The 14,683-nt window shown below is 31.7% G+C and overlaps 2 protein-coding genes across 2 annotated transcripts; one reads left to right on the top strand and one right to left on the bottom strand.

Moving 5' to 3' along the window:
* Positions 1-1,222: 1,222 nt before the first annotated feature.
* Positions 1,223-8,173, top strand: LOC25490018 (glutamate receptor 2.7). The gene is made up of 5 exons (XM_013606401.3): positions 1,223-1,689; positions 4,373-5,745; positions 5,864-6,176; positions 6,645-7,054; positions 7,452-8,173. The coding sequence occupies exons 1-5, from the start codon at positions 1,410-1,412 to the stop codon at positions 8,019-8,021; spliced, it is 2,946 nt and encodes a 981-aa protein (XP_013461855.2). The 5' UTR covers positions 1,223-1,409; the 3' UTR covers positions 8,022-8,173.
* A 179-nt stretch (positions 8,174-8,352) lies between these two features.
* LOC11436584 (histidine kinase 5) lies at positions 8,353-13,383 on the bottom strand. The gene is made up of 11 exons (XM_003603206.4): positions 12,538-13,383; positions 12,211-12,438; positions 11,960-12,053; positions 11,656-11,862; positions 11,171-11,301; positions 10,982-11,031; positions 10,535-10,818; positions 10,269-10,372; positions 9,161-9,847; positions 8,865-9,032; positions 8,353-8,761 (listed from the first exon to the last, which is right to left on the bottom strand). Exons 1-11 carry the CDS (start codon positions 13,309-13,311, stop codon positions 8,639-8,641), a joined length of 2,850 nt encoding a protein of 949 aa, XP_003603254.2. The 5' UTR covers positions 13,312-13,383; the 3' UTR covers positions 8,353-8,638.
* Positions 13,384-14,683: the final 1,300 nt, after the last annotated feature.

The following is a 14,683-nucleotide window of genomic DNA, read 5'->3' as shown; positions in this document are numbered from 1 at the left end:
CTCTACTAAAAAAAATATAAAAATTTAATATTTTAAAAATACTCATCGAGACAAATCTAACAATCTTACATGATATTATTTATCTTTGTGAATTAGTAGAAAAGTATGATCAAAATATGTCAAGTCAATAATATATATTGTCAACTGGATCATTTATTAAGGGACGGAGGGAGTATTGTTTATAAAAAAACAAGTTAACTTTATTTTATCTTTTTTTATTCAGGCTTAAGCTATCATTAAATACATGCCCCACTATATCTCTTCTACACATCTAAATTTACAAAGAGGGTAAATGTGACGTACATAAAAAACGCGTTTGAGACAGAATTAATGATCCAGCAGGTATTTCAACAAACCCCCTCAAACTTAGTTAATGATCAACATATACAATAAATAGAAAACTACTTCTGAAAGTCTTTTGCTACTTGTGCATTTTCAAATTACCCGGTGTAGATCAATCAATAAAAGAAAAATGCAAAAATGAAAAATAATTCTAGTATTCCCTAAAAAAAAAATTAAAAAAAATCTAGTATTGAATATATATATATATATATATGTAGGTAAGCACTAGTCAGGACAAAAACACGTTACATTTATTTCCCAAACTTTACTAAACACAAGAATAAATTACAAGTGTGGTATCACCTCAAGTATTGTTCAATACATTCTTTCAATTTTCATAAACTCACAGGTTTTGAAACATATGAAATTGTACCATTAGCGAAACACTCTCCGACAAAACATTAGCTATCAATGAACTCTGTATATTTTATTGTCGTGTTTTCTTTTTCTTTTTTACGTCTAAATCTTGTACTCTTGATATTTTTTTTAGAGATGTACTCTCTATATTTTAATAATATATAAAAAATATATTAAATTAATAAATTTAAATTCCTAAATTCTAAACATTTAATATTAATGAATACTCCTAAATTCCTAAATATAAATTTTGCTATGAATTAAGAATGTTCTTTTATATCATTCTATATTAATAAGTTAGTTGAACAACTAATTTTACCAAAAATTTTAATTAGTTTATCAGCTACAAATCATCAACTTTCAGTTATAATTTATAAGCTATCAATTATCAGCTAGCTATCAACTATAACCTATGAGTTGTCAGCTATCTTATCAATTATTTGTTATTTTTATTGAACAGAGCCCTAGTAGCTGGAACTCACATATTTTAGTATTATTTTATTTTATTTGCCAATATTTCTCCAATTAGAAGTGTGAATTAAATTGGAAATATCTAAACTCGCCTTTGACAAGGAAAAGGGTTAGCCGAGAAATATGTGTGGATGTGGGTGTTTATATATACTTTTCAATGGACGACTATAAATATGCTTGTATGAGAAGACATAGAGAGGATATATATATATATATATACTCCAATTAAGATCGATATCATGAAGAAGGATAATCTAATTCTGAAATTCATGGTTACTTGTTGGTGTCTAGTTAATCTTTTGGGTGGAATATTGGCACAAAGTAAGAATGAAAGTAATATTGTAGTGAAAGTGGGAGCTGTAATTGATATTAGCAGTAATGAAACGGTTGGGAAGATAGGATTGAGCTGCATAAACATGTCACTCTCAGATTTCTATCTCTCTCATTCTCATTACAAAACCAGAATTCAACTCATCGTAAGGGATTCTCATAGGGACGTCGTCGCTGCAGCTGCACACGGTAATTCTTACTAATTGCCCCTTAATTTTGTCTCTCTGTGTGTAAATGTTAATTTCTGTACATTTATATCTCCTTGAACCTTATTATATGTATCTAGATTTGTTGTTTAAAACATAATTTAACACTTTTTTAACACATAATTTAACTTGTTGCTAAGTTGAAGGAACAAATCATCATAAGACAATATGTTAGCATTTGGGTGACATGATATTTAGTTACATTAATGACATTTGTCAACCACAATATTACAAATGTAACTAAAAAAATATAGAAGAGTTTGGAAATTTAAAGTATAATTGACTTTTAGTTTTTAACTACCAGTCACTCTTTAACATTTTCTTTTTAACTATATTCTTAAAGTATTTAAATTTTTTTTCCTTCATGTTTTTCCTATAAAAATACACGTTCAAATTGGTATAATAAAAAAAAACATTGCAAATTCAACTTGTTAAAACTAAAAATGATGATCCTATATATAAACAAACTCACAAAATTTAGATTAAACATCGCAAATTCAGCTTGTTAAAACTATATATAATACTTATGTCTTCAAATTTACAATGTTTCGTTAAATCATTGATTGAATTTGTAAAAGATCGAAGTAGATATGTCAATGTAAACTAACTGAGCACTAGAACGACATAGAAAATCAAATAATCATGTGCAAGATGACAGACGAAACGATACACTAAGACGATGAATTCACGAGAAAACATGAAAGAAAAATAAGATTTATGTGAAAACTGCTTATATTTAAATAAAATGATCGAAAAAGCGATGTCAATGGGTGATTGTTGAACCAAAATTGATATGTTCGATGAGAAACTGACGGAGGCAACAGTGGCAAAATAAGCTCCGGTACGGTGACGACGAGTCTTTAGAGTGGGACAAAAGGTGTTTGCAAACATGTTTGCACTCCAATGTTCAAGTTAGTATGAGAAATGAGATGGAATATGTGAAAAATATGAAAAAATAAATCGTAATTTGTGGGTGAAACTAAATCACCGTAAAGTATGACGCTCTATCAGGATGTTGTTGAAGGACATTTTTACATCTGTCATTTTATTTGAAAAAATGTTTGTTTATATCATTTCATATTATAATTTCATTAACACTTCAATCAACTACTTTATCTGCAATAATGTGTAAAATTCGTTAGAAGCTCATATGTTAAATTAGATACATGAACTAACAAATTAATAAATTGTTTCACTATTAACGAGATTATTTGTCTTTTTATAATACCTTAATAATTTATCATCCAATTTCGTATATTTTTTCTCTACAATAAATTATTAAAGATTTTTCAAGGTAATAAATAATTAAAAATGTTATTTACAAAGTTTCTTATAATAAGGACTGAAGGGAGTAATTAATAATATAAATAAGTTTCTTTTATGAAAATATTAATTGCATAGAACTTTAAAAATGACAAATGAAAAAAAAAATCCATCAAAACCAAAACAGTTAATTCGTTCGAATAATTTTAAATTATTTATCATCATAACATTAAATCGAGATGAATGGATTTAGTTGAACGATTCTTTTTTTTGTATGAAGTGGATATATTCTGCTGTATAAATTAATCCATTAAATCATGTATGACTAAAAAGATGACAAAATTCTTGTCAATAGATTTATTTATATTTTTGTCCTTTCGTGGACTTAATTCAGTTGGTATGATGTATTTTTTTTTTTGCCACCCAAAAAAAACCAAATTTTAAAAATTAAAAGAAAGAAACAGAAAACCGTGGACCCAGTAGAACGAAATCTGTCCGGATGATCAAATCAATTTCCGCCATACGAGTGAGTAAACCTGCATGCAGCCAAAGACGTAACGTGTGTATTTTACTTACGGCACTTTTGACGTCTACTAGCTACTAAAGGAGTATTTTCTTTCTTCTCACTCAATTCAACGTCGGTGCTTTGACTTTTTCTTTTTTGATATTATATGCACTTTATCATACATTTATCTTTTTATGATTTTTGAAATAATTTTTTTTATTTGATAAAAATAATAGAGAAATTAAAAGAAAAAAAATGTAAAAATACAATAAGAGTATGAAGTAGAATTGTTCTTAAGATTGTCTAAAAATAATGTATAATATCATTTATCTTACTTTATTACTAGGCTAATAAATCATTTTTCTAAAAAAAATTATTCTACCAAAAAAACCTACAAGAATTTTACCTTATGTTGTTGACGAGTTCCACAAACAATACAATACAATATAGTACAAGTCTCTCTTGTTAATGTGTGTCATAAGCTCGGACAAGTTAAAGAACTAAAATGAGATAGATGTCCTAAAAGTATTTGCTATCATTTCCCAAAATCAACGGAATTGTTCGATAATGTAGCCATTATACTTCAGTAAACACCTCATGATATAATTACGAGATAAGTACAATTAATTTTATAAATTTCATGTAAAATTTAACATTTGTACTTTATAAAAAAAAAATTACAAAACTATTTGTTTTATATGTTCTTGAATTAAAAATAATTAATTTTGTTTATAAAGTGACAGATTTGAAGCATTTTTCTAAATTATGATAACAAAGACATAAGAGAGCAGTACTTTTCTGATTACAAATTATCAAACTCTGATGTAAAATTGGTCCCCCTTAACATTGTATATTGCCTATTCTCTTAATGAAATGTTAGTAAATTTGTGATGAACAGCTTTGGATCTCATAAAAAATGAGGAAGTGCATGCCATCATGGGACCAATAACAACAATGGAAGCAAATTTTGTGATTCAACTAGGAGACAAAGCTCACGTGCCCATTGTAACATTTTCAGCAACAAGCCCTTCACTTGCATCACTTCAAAGTTCATACTTCTTTCAAATATCACAAAATGATTCAACTCAAGTTAAAGCAATCACCTCAATTATCCAAGCTTTTGGATGGAAACAAGTGGTTCCCATTTATGTAGACAATAGTTTTGGTGAAGGACTTATTCCTTATTTAACTAGTGTTCTACAACAAGCCTATATACAAGTTCCCTATCTAAGTGCAATTTCTCTTTCAGCCAATGATGATGCTATCACTCAAGAACTTTATAAAATAATGACTACTATACCCGCTAGAGTATTTATTGTGCACATGTCACCAAGTCTTGGCTCTAAACTTTTTACCTTAGCAAAAAAAATTGGGATGATGAATCAAGGCTATGTTTGGATAGTAACCGATGGTATGGCTAATTTGTTTAATTCATTGAGTTTTAATGTGAGGGAATCAATGGAAGGAGTGTTGGGTCTTAGGACTTATATTCCTAGAACAAAAAAACTAGATGATTTTAGAGTTAGATGGAAAAGTAAATTCATAAATGACAATCCAAAACTTGTTGACACAAATTTGAACATTTTTGGAATATGGGCTTATGATGCTACAATTGCATTAGCAATGGCTATTGAGAAAGTTGGAATTGGAAACACCAAATTTGATTACAATGAGAGTAAAACATCAAGCAATTATTACATGCCTAATTTTGAAAAGTTTGGTATTTCACAAAATGGTGAAAAATTGAGTGAAGCTTTGTCAAACACTAGATTTAATGGTCTTAGTGGTGATTTCAATCTTCTTGGTGGGAAGTTACAAGCATCAATATATGAAATAATTAATGTGATTGGTGATGGTGAAAAGAGAGTTGGATTTTGGACACCAGATAAAGGGTTGTCTAGAAATTTGGATACAGAAGGCCTAATAGGCAATAATAACATTATGTATTCTTGTTCGAAAAATGTTCTTGGGTCAATCATATGGCCAGGGGATATGTACTCTATTCCAAAGGGATCGGAAATTCCTACCATTGGTAAGAAGTTGAGGATAGGAGTTCCAGTTAAAAATGGATTTAACTACACTGAATTCTTGAAAGTAACATATGATCCTAGTACCAATTCAACACAAGCCACTGGCTTCAGCATTGATATCTTCAAAGCTGTGCTAGATGTTTTGCCTTATGCCTTACCATATGAATTTGTTCAATTTGCAAAGCCTGATGGTGAGATGGCAGGAACCTACAATGAGTTGATCAATCAACTTCACGACGGGGTAACCTCTTCTTCTCATATAATATCTTCTCCTGTTATATATGTTAATGATTCTTTCATTATGAGCATGTGCATGTGCCAAAATGAAAAGAATGAAAATAGTTATTTTGGATTGACAGAAATTTGATGCGGTAGTGGGGGATATAACAATCACTGCAGATAGGTCAAACTGTGTTGATTTCACAATGCCATACACAGAATCTGGTGTGACAATGGTTGTTTCAATGAAAGACAGCAGAAAGAAAAATGCATGGGCCTTTTTGAAGCCACTCACATGGGATCTTTGGGTGACATCAGCTTGTTCATTTGTGTTCATTGGATTTGTTGTTTGGGTCCTTGAACATAGAATAAACAATGATTTCAGGGGACCACTCTCTCATCAGATTGGCACAAGCTTATGGTTTTCCTTCTCAACTATGGTCTATGCTCATAGTAAGTCTCACTCATCAAACACACACCAACTATAATTCATTAATTAGAATTAGGATTTTATTCATATAGGCCGAAAGTTTAAAATTTTTACACCGTCATTCAATCATAACAGTTACATTATTAAGGGATGTGAGTGAGAGAATTAGACTACTTAATCATTGCAAAGGTATCACTTTTTACTTTTCGTTCTTATTGTTTTGTTTCCGTCCACGTAAATTAAATTTGTTCATGTTGGAATTATTCTCTGTAATATAAGTGTAATCTTCAGTTTAGTCCTTACATAACATGGGACTAAAATCGAATGTTCTACATACTACATGGATCAATTTCAACCTAGAAAATATACTTCAAGGACTAAAAGTAAACAAGGAGTTAAATCAAAAAGACATTTTTACTGGACTAAACCAAAGCATATTTAAACGCATTAACTAGTATGTAATTCGTGTTAGTATCTCATTTTAATTACAGGAGAGAAAGTAGTGAGTAACTTGGCAAGATTTGTGGTGGTTGTATGGGTTTTTGTGGTTCTAATTCTGGTTCAAAGTTACACTGCAAGCTTGACTTCTCTCTTAACAGTTGAACAACTAAGGCCAGCTATTACAGACGTTAACCAACTTCTAAAGAATAAGATGAATGTTGGCTATCTCAAAGGTTCTTTTGTTGAAGGAATCTTGAAGGACTTGGGTTTCGAAGATTCTTATCTCATTACTTATCAATCTGCTGAAGAATGTAATGAGCTTTTTATAAAAGGAAGTGTAAATGGTGGCATTGATGCTGCTTTTGACGAAGTTCCCTATATTAAGCACTTTCTTGGAACTTATAGTTGTTCAAAGTATGTCATGGTTGAACCAAGATTTAAAACTGGTGGCTTTGGCTATGTAAGTTGTGTTTACTCTCTCTGTCTCTCTCCCTCCCTCTCTATCTTGTACTATATCTCTCCCTAATAACAATATTATCATTGCCTTCTGATCAATGTTTTTAAAATAAGATCAAAATGGCTGGTTCAACCAGTTGAACCAGAAACCGGCTAGTTCTTCAATTTGTTTGATCTCATACCTAGCAGTCTGGTTGTTTCAATTGACTTTTTTATATATTTAATTTATTTATTTTTACATTATTAATACTTTTACTTTATATTTATTTGTCATTAGTTTCAACTGTGTTTGAACCAATTGAACCATAACCCTAGAGGTCTCATCGGTTCAATCTATGATCAGTTTTTTTAAAAACATTGCTTATGAGTTCTGAATTGACTTGTGTGTGATGAATTTGTAGGCTTTTCCAAAAGGCTCACCTCTTGTGGCTGACATTTCAAGGGCAATCTTAAATGTAACTCAAGGAGACAGAATGAAAACAATTGAGAATGCATGGTTAAAGAAAACTAGTTGTCTAGATTCTAACACAGAAATTTCCTCAAATAACAGTCTTGGACTTGAAAGCTTTTGGGGTCTGTTTCTCATTGCAGGGATTGCTTCCCTATTAGCACTCCTAATCTTTGTTATCACATTCCTATATCAACACAAACACATTTGGCTACCCAATAGTCCAAGTAATTCAATATGGAGACGAATTCGCGTCTTGGTAATGATATTTGATCAAAGAGACTTAAACTCTCACACATTCAAGAAGAGTGGAAATAAACATGAAAGCAGTAATAGTCCTCATCATGATGATTTCGGTGCAGTTGAGGCCTCTCCAGGTACACATTGTCCGCCTAGTCCATCTAGTCAAACTGAATCAAACGTTTCCTTGAATGGCGATTTTAGTCCAAACACGGAATTGGATGTTGTACAAATTACTAATCAGGAAGTTTCCCCTGTGAACAACTGTGAAATTGACCTCTAAGCAACTTGATATCATCTACGATTGTAACATCAAGCTCCTAATAATTGTATTGATTCAAGATTAATATTATGTATAAGTTGTGATAGCACAAAGATATAGAAATTGGCCCTCTCTTTGCTACTGTATATATCCAAGGAAACTAATTGACAACACTTACTTTTATATGTCCCAAGAATTCACTTTACCATAAATTATGCTATCATCAGATGCATACCTCGTTATATCTCTACACATTTACTTTCACAGATTATAAATGATTAAATGTGATGTATAACAAATGAGTTAATGATAAACATATACAATATATAAAAACAACTTCAGATACTCTTTTGTTACATGTGCATTTCCAACTTAACTAGTGTAGATTAAGCAATAGAAAGAAAGAAAAAAATGTGAAAATGAAAAAGACAAAGCTGAGAAACATATACTTATGTGTATTGAACTGCATACCAAAATCAAGGCAGTATTTATACATAAGTTCCTAGCTAATAACTATATTATGCAGACTCCCTTGATTTTGGGATGCACTAGCGAAGGATGACAGAACGATACATTCATTACAAAACTTTCCTTAACTCTTATTCTCTTATATACAAGAAGAAATTACAAAGGTATTATCACCTTAAGTATTGTTCAATACACTCTTTCAATTTTCGTAAACTCGCAGGTTTTGACACAAATGAGTCCATACCATTAGCAAAACATTCTTCAGCACTCTCTGACAAAGCATTTGCTGTCATCTGCATTCATACAAGGCAATGATGATTTATTTACTTCTCGAAGACATTCATGTCAGTTATTTTCTAATTAATATGTTAATGGTTCAAGTCTTCTATTTCTCACCGCAACAATGGGAACTCGCTTTTTAGATGGAGCGGAATATTCATAATCTCGATTGGGTAGACTTTGCTCGATTCCGGCATTTTTTGCAGCATCCCAATTGCCTGTTTCCTCGAAAGACCGAATTAGTTTTGTTGCTTGAAGACCATCCATAATTGGCATGCACACATCCTGTAAAGTGCAAACTATGAAATGAGTTGTAGAAATAATTATTATAAATCATAATACATATCAATAAGCAGCATTGGATGAATTTTTTTTAAGTCAATTTAACATATGCAATGAGATCCATAAATTACCATCAGAACCAGGTCATATGTACAGCGCTGAACCGCACGCACCGCCTCTGCTCCATTATTGACAACATCTATGTTATGACCCAACTGTTTCATCATGGATTGTGTCACCATGATGTTAATCTTGTTATCTTCAACAAGAAGGATCTTAGGCTTTGATATGGATTTGGTTACTTCTGATTTACTATTGCTAGAAGCACATTGAGTAGTTGAGTTTACCACCATGTGCTGAGAAGAATCTGCAATACCATTCTGGAACCATGCATGAGCATTATATAGATGATGTTTGTGGCTAGATGAACTAGCAGATTCAGACATATCTGAATCATCAACCAATGAAGATGAATCATCAACTGAACATGTTCCTTTTGATATGTTGTCATTGGAAGTAGAGGGAAATGAGAATGAACTCTCAGAAAATCCACAAAATTTGTGCGACAATAACTTGTTGTGAGTTCTGTTTGCTCCACCGGAAGAGACTATATGGCCTAAATTGGGAGGTTGGAATTGGAAGAAACCTTCTGTTGTTGTATCATCAGAAGTTGCATCATTATGCTCCATGTCTGAGAATTCATCTGAGTAATCAGAACTATCGCAAGCGATCGAGACCTTGTATGGAAGTATGAATGTGAAGGTAGAACCATTTTGTTCTTTGCTAGACACTGTTAAACGACCTCCCATCAACTCAACCTATGCCAAGTGCAAATAAAATTCGGCAGTTTAGAAATTGAATATAACAAATGAAAAGTGACAGGTGGATGGAAAGGAAGTGTGTGTTTAGTGAGCAGTTGATAAAAGTATAAATCCTAGATAAAAATTATTTTGAATTGAATTGGTTATTTAAAATCATGTTCTGAGTTTGAGATGAATTGATCTATGTTTGAATGTTTTTAATCTAAAAAGAAGATTGGTGCGAAATTTAGGGTAAAAAATTTCAACTCTACGCAGAAGTTACATTTTATCAATTTAGTCTAATTGAGATTTTGAGACAAAAATATTTGTGTCATGATAATCATGCACTTTTATTTTCATTGTGATCATCTATTATAAAATAAAATCAATTCTGTATTCATCACCATGTAACCAAATACACTCTACACAAGAAATTTACCAGTTGTTTGCATATTGCTAGTCCTAGCCCTGTCCCACCATACTTTCGAGCGTGATCTACACTGACTTGCATGTACCTTTTGAATAAACTATGTATTGCATTTTCTGTCACATTGTAACATGAAAAAATATTCATTTGATAAGTACATTTTCTGTAAGAAAGTTGAATTTATGAATACAAAATAGAACTCTAAACAAACAGAAGAATAGAGATTAAGGTCAAATATGAAGTTGACTACACTACATAGTAGTTATAGTAGATAATACCTGGTATTCCAATGCCTGTATCATATACATCACAACCTATCCACACTGTTGTTTCATTTGAGTGATGTTGATCCTCTGTGTCTCCGTTCATCGAGCATTCACTCTTAACCAGAGATATACACTCATCATTAACTCCATATCTTTCTTCTTTCACTACATTCACAGAAATGGTTGAATAGCCTGAACTAATCTTTTGTACGCTTCCAGATTTTGTAAAACTTGGCTCTTGCACAACATAAAGGTTTATCCCTACTTTGCCTTCATTTGTAAATTTGATGGCATTGCTGCAAAATTATAAATGTTAAGTGTACATCCACAGAAACACATTAATAATGAAAAAGATTTAACTGATACACACTGAAGGTGTAAATATTTTTTTACTGTCAATCAGAATTGCAAAAACTGTTTACAAAGTTTTAGACTACTAATCACATAAAAATTTAGTACCTGGTTAAATTTGTGAGAATTTGCCGAATCCTTAAAACATCACCAATGACCTGCAATTATGTATGAATCAGATGAACAATAAATTAATCAGCACTAAACAGTTGAAATCATGCTTTATGTTTCGAAGTCATGACCATCTAGTACACATGGCAACACTAAGAATCATGCAACTGTTAAATATGCCATCACCTCTATAGGTACATCATCTGCTACATGTCCTTCTATGGTTAATATTTTCTGCAATGATGCTGCGGCTGTCTGAAGCACATGCTTTACTACCTCTCTAGGTCGAAATTTGGTAGCTTCCAACTTCATAACTCCTACACATAATGCAGATTTTGGGAGGTAGGAATCAGTGTATATAATCATCTAGTTTATGTATCATTGAGGCATGTTTGAATATACATAAAATTAAGCGCGTATAGATTAGACACTTAGCACATAAGTGATTATGTATACGATATTCCTATAACAAAGTATAATAGAAACTTAAACTGTTGTCATTTAAACTATAAGCTGCTGTCATAAGCTATCTTAGAGACCTTACAGGAATATGTTGAAAACAACTTGTGAACATCCGATACGCTGAAAACAACTTATACCAATTGATACGTTTAAATAATTCAATCTAAACAGGTCCTAATATGGATTGGAAACAAGGACAGATTTCCAACCTGATTCAACCTTGGAAAGATCAAGTATGTCATTTATGAGTTGAAGAACCAAATCTCCAGATGACAACATGACATCCAAAAGCTGTCTTTGCTCCTTATCAAGTTTTGTGGTGGAAAGAATTTCAGCCATGCTAACAACACCAGAAAGTGGAGATCTTATCTCATGTGACATTGTTGCCAGCACTTGCTTTGCTCTCATAGTTTCCTCTATTAAAAAGATGAGGGAAACATAATAAGCTTTATTGCTACAAAAACTAATTAATTAGATAAAGGGAGATTTTAATGATTGAATCAAACAATCAACCTGTAATGTGAATGGTTTTATTCAGTTCTGTTTCCTTTGCTTTCTGAACAGCAATCTCTTCGCGAATCTTCGCCATCCTTTCTCTTTTTCTAACCTACATTTTTCAAGAAACATATAAACACATGCAAGTAAAACTTAAAACCAAAAATTTTAAAAATAAGAAGTCAATACTCCCTGTGGAACGAAATATAAGCAAAAAAGTATATGTATCCAGTCCAAAAATTCCATAGGGAGTAACAATTAACATTTACCTGATCGGTTACATCCATTCCCATGTAATTGATTCCAATTGTTTCACCTGCCTTGCTGAATACAGGTTCTACATAAATCAAGAATGTCTTTGATCCAAATAGTTCTGTCTCAAAAGTGATTTCCCTTTTTGCAGGCAATCCTTTTTCCAAAACTTCCCTCTTAAAATCTTGGTTCTCCTTAACACCAGATCCAGTGAATATTTCGACATCAGTTTTTCCTATTATGTCCTGGAAAAAGATGATAGAAAATAATTTGAATAAAGTAAATTGATGTATCATGAATCATATAAACCTTCCAAGAAGAGCTTCAACAGCAAAAAATATTACCTCCTCATGCAAACTTGGAAAGTGGTTGTAGATAAAGCGATACCGCAACTCTTTGTCCTGATGGCCAATAACAACAGGAGCATTTTGGAGTATAAAATGCAAGAAATTATCTGCTCTCTTCAGAATTTGAGAGAGTTCTTCAACAGGTGATGATTGTCTTTCAATGTTCTTGATACTTTCTTTTAACTTTTGTTCAAGTGTCTCTTCTCTTTGAATACTTGCCTCCAACAACTTTTCCAAGTGCATCGCTCGCTGTTTCCAGTACACAACAGTATCATACTCGGCATCAATTTCAACTCTCTTATTTTGTACAACAACATTACTTTTTCTGCAAGGCACGTCTTGTTGCCATATATCATAAATATCATCCAATATAGAAACCGGTCGTTTATCTCCTCCATATCTTTCGTCCTCAAATCTATGCTCTTCCAATATCTCCAACTTCCTTAGCTCAACATCCTGTCTTTGTTTGTTTAGGTTGTCGAGTTCTTCTCTTAGAAGACGCGCCACGCTCGCCTGCTTATACTCCCAATGTTTCATAAGATAGGCTAATTGAGAAGAACCTTTTTCTGTGAAATTCGTGAGCTCAATGAGACGCTTGAAATCAGCTATAGTTGTAACTTCATCTATGATTGATACTTCTTCTAACACATCTTGATCATTTCCTGGCTTTTCTATATTGAACTGCTTTCCAACATCAGCTCCAATATCTTCTGGCCACATTGAAGGAAGGACTTCAATTTCCATAATATCCTCAACACACTCTTTTTCCATAATATCTTCTATTCTATACTACACAACTTTGTGATATCAATTCTTTTCAAGAAGTACTAGTCCAAATTTCAATATGTCTCTGAAACAAAATAGAAGTCAAATATGTGAAAAATTCAATTGCAAGTTATCAAGGTGATTTTCAACATTCAGAAACCAAAATTAAGGGCTAAAAAATCTCAATGAAGAAGCATAGGAATTAAAAACAGGTTCCTTCATTTTCATGTTTTAGTAAATGATTAAAAAAAATTACTATATAAACATTATGAAAACACTCGTGCAACGGACAAGTATACACACTAGTCTAGTTACTCTAGTATATTATGTCTGAATAACAATTAACTGAAAAGATCACAATGAAGTTAAGCTAACCTTATGAAAGATAGTGGAGTCAAATGCATTAAGCAGTTAAAAAATTATTGAGAAACATTACTTGGACTTTTTAGCAGGTTCAGTTTTCTTTTGTCTGAATGAAATGAAAAACCTCAGGTGTTGTTGAATAAACAATAATACAAACAAGCCAAATTATTTATATCCGATGATGTTTGTTGCACTTTCTGTTTCTTTCCCAAAAAGAAAAACATGTTCAACCAATCATGGAATTGTGGAAAGAGAAAATGGATGTTTGTGGAAAGAATGAATTTTTTAAATACAGAGAAAGCCATTGCTGTTCCCCTCGCATTTCAAAGTGAACCCACGGACCTATAGTAATATTATCGTGTGAGTTTTGTTTTTTAACCTCGGAATTAGTTGTTCACCAATTGAATGGAACCTTATAAGTAACACACAATGCAATTGTATAATTATAGCAACAGATTAATTTATGAAAAATCTGTTACACGATACGATACATTCTTAATCAAGGACAGTTATACCAACTTCAAGTTATCATTAGTTAAGGTTTCATAAAATATTTTGTATAAAATTAACGATTGCTTAATTTGATGAATTCCATCAAAAAATATTACTGTATGATGAATTGATTTTTATTTTAAATTCAAACTTAATAACCATTTTATTTACTTTCTGACCAAACTCAAGACCCCTTTTCCCGTGAATCGAACCGTTGATAACAAAAAAAGAACCACGGTCTCATCATATCCTCATGAAAAGGAGAAAATTATATAAACGTGGGCAATTGATCCGGCACAATCCAGGAATCCCGAAAACAAAACCCACATCCATTATGTTAACTTTGGAAGCATTTGTACCAAAGACAGCTTATTGCCAAAACAATACATCCACATCACATAAAGCTGAATTATCCATCGATTTTAGATTCTTGTTGTATTAATTAAAGCTGAATTATCCTTTGATTTTAGATTCATGTTGTATTAATGATTGTTTATAAAAAAAAATTGATTTTGAATATATT

The sequence above is a fragment of the Medicago truncatula genome, chromosome 3, assembly GCF_003473485.1.
Source record: "Medicago truncatula cultivar Jemalong A17 chromosome 3, MtrunA17r5.0-ANR, whole genome shotgun sequence".
NCBI lineage: Eukaryota > Viridiplantae > Streptophyta > Magnoliopsida > Fabales > Fabaceae > Medicago > Medicago truncatula.
Note: the sequence above shows the minus strand (reverse complement) of the source record. Positions and strands in the feature narration are given on the sequence as shown.

Bases quoted from the DNA above. Each gene is read 5' to 3' on its own strand.
- LOC25490018 (XM_013606401.3), top strand. From the start codon at position 1,410: ATGAAGAAGGATAATCTAATTCTGAAATTCATGGTTACTTGTTGGTGT. The intron at 5,746-5,863 runs GTAACCTCTTCT...TTGGATTGACAG, and splicing joins TCAATCAACTTCACGACGGG to AAATTTGATGCGGTAGTGGG. The intron at 6,177-6,644 runs GTAAGTCTCACT...TTTTAATTACAG, and splicing joins AACTATGGTCTATGCTCATA to GAGAGAAAGTAGTGAGTAAC.
- LOC11436584 (XM_003603206.4), bottom strand. From the start codon at position 13,311: ATGGAAAAAGAGTGTGTTGAGGATATTATGGAAATTGAAGTCCTTCCT. The intron at 10,819-10,981 runs GTACTAAATTTT...ATAATTTTGCAG, and splicing joins ATTCTCACAAATTTAACCAG to CAATGCCATCAAATTTACAA. The intron at 9,033-9,160 runs GTAATTTATGGA...TGCACTTTACAG, and splicing joins CATATGACCTGGTTCTGATG to GATGTGTGCATGCCAATTAT.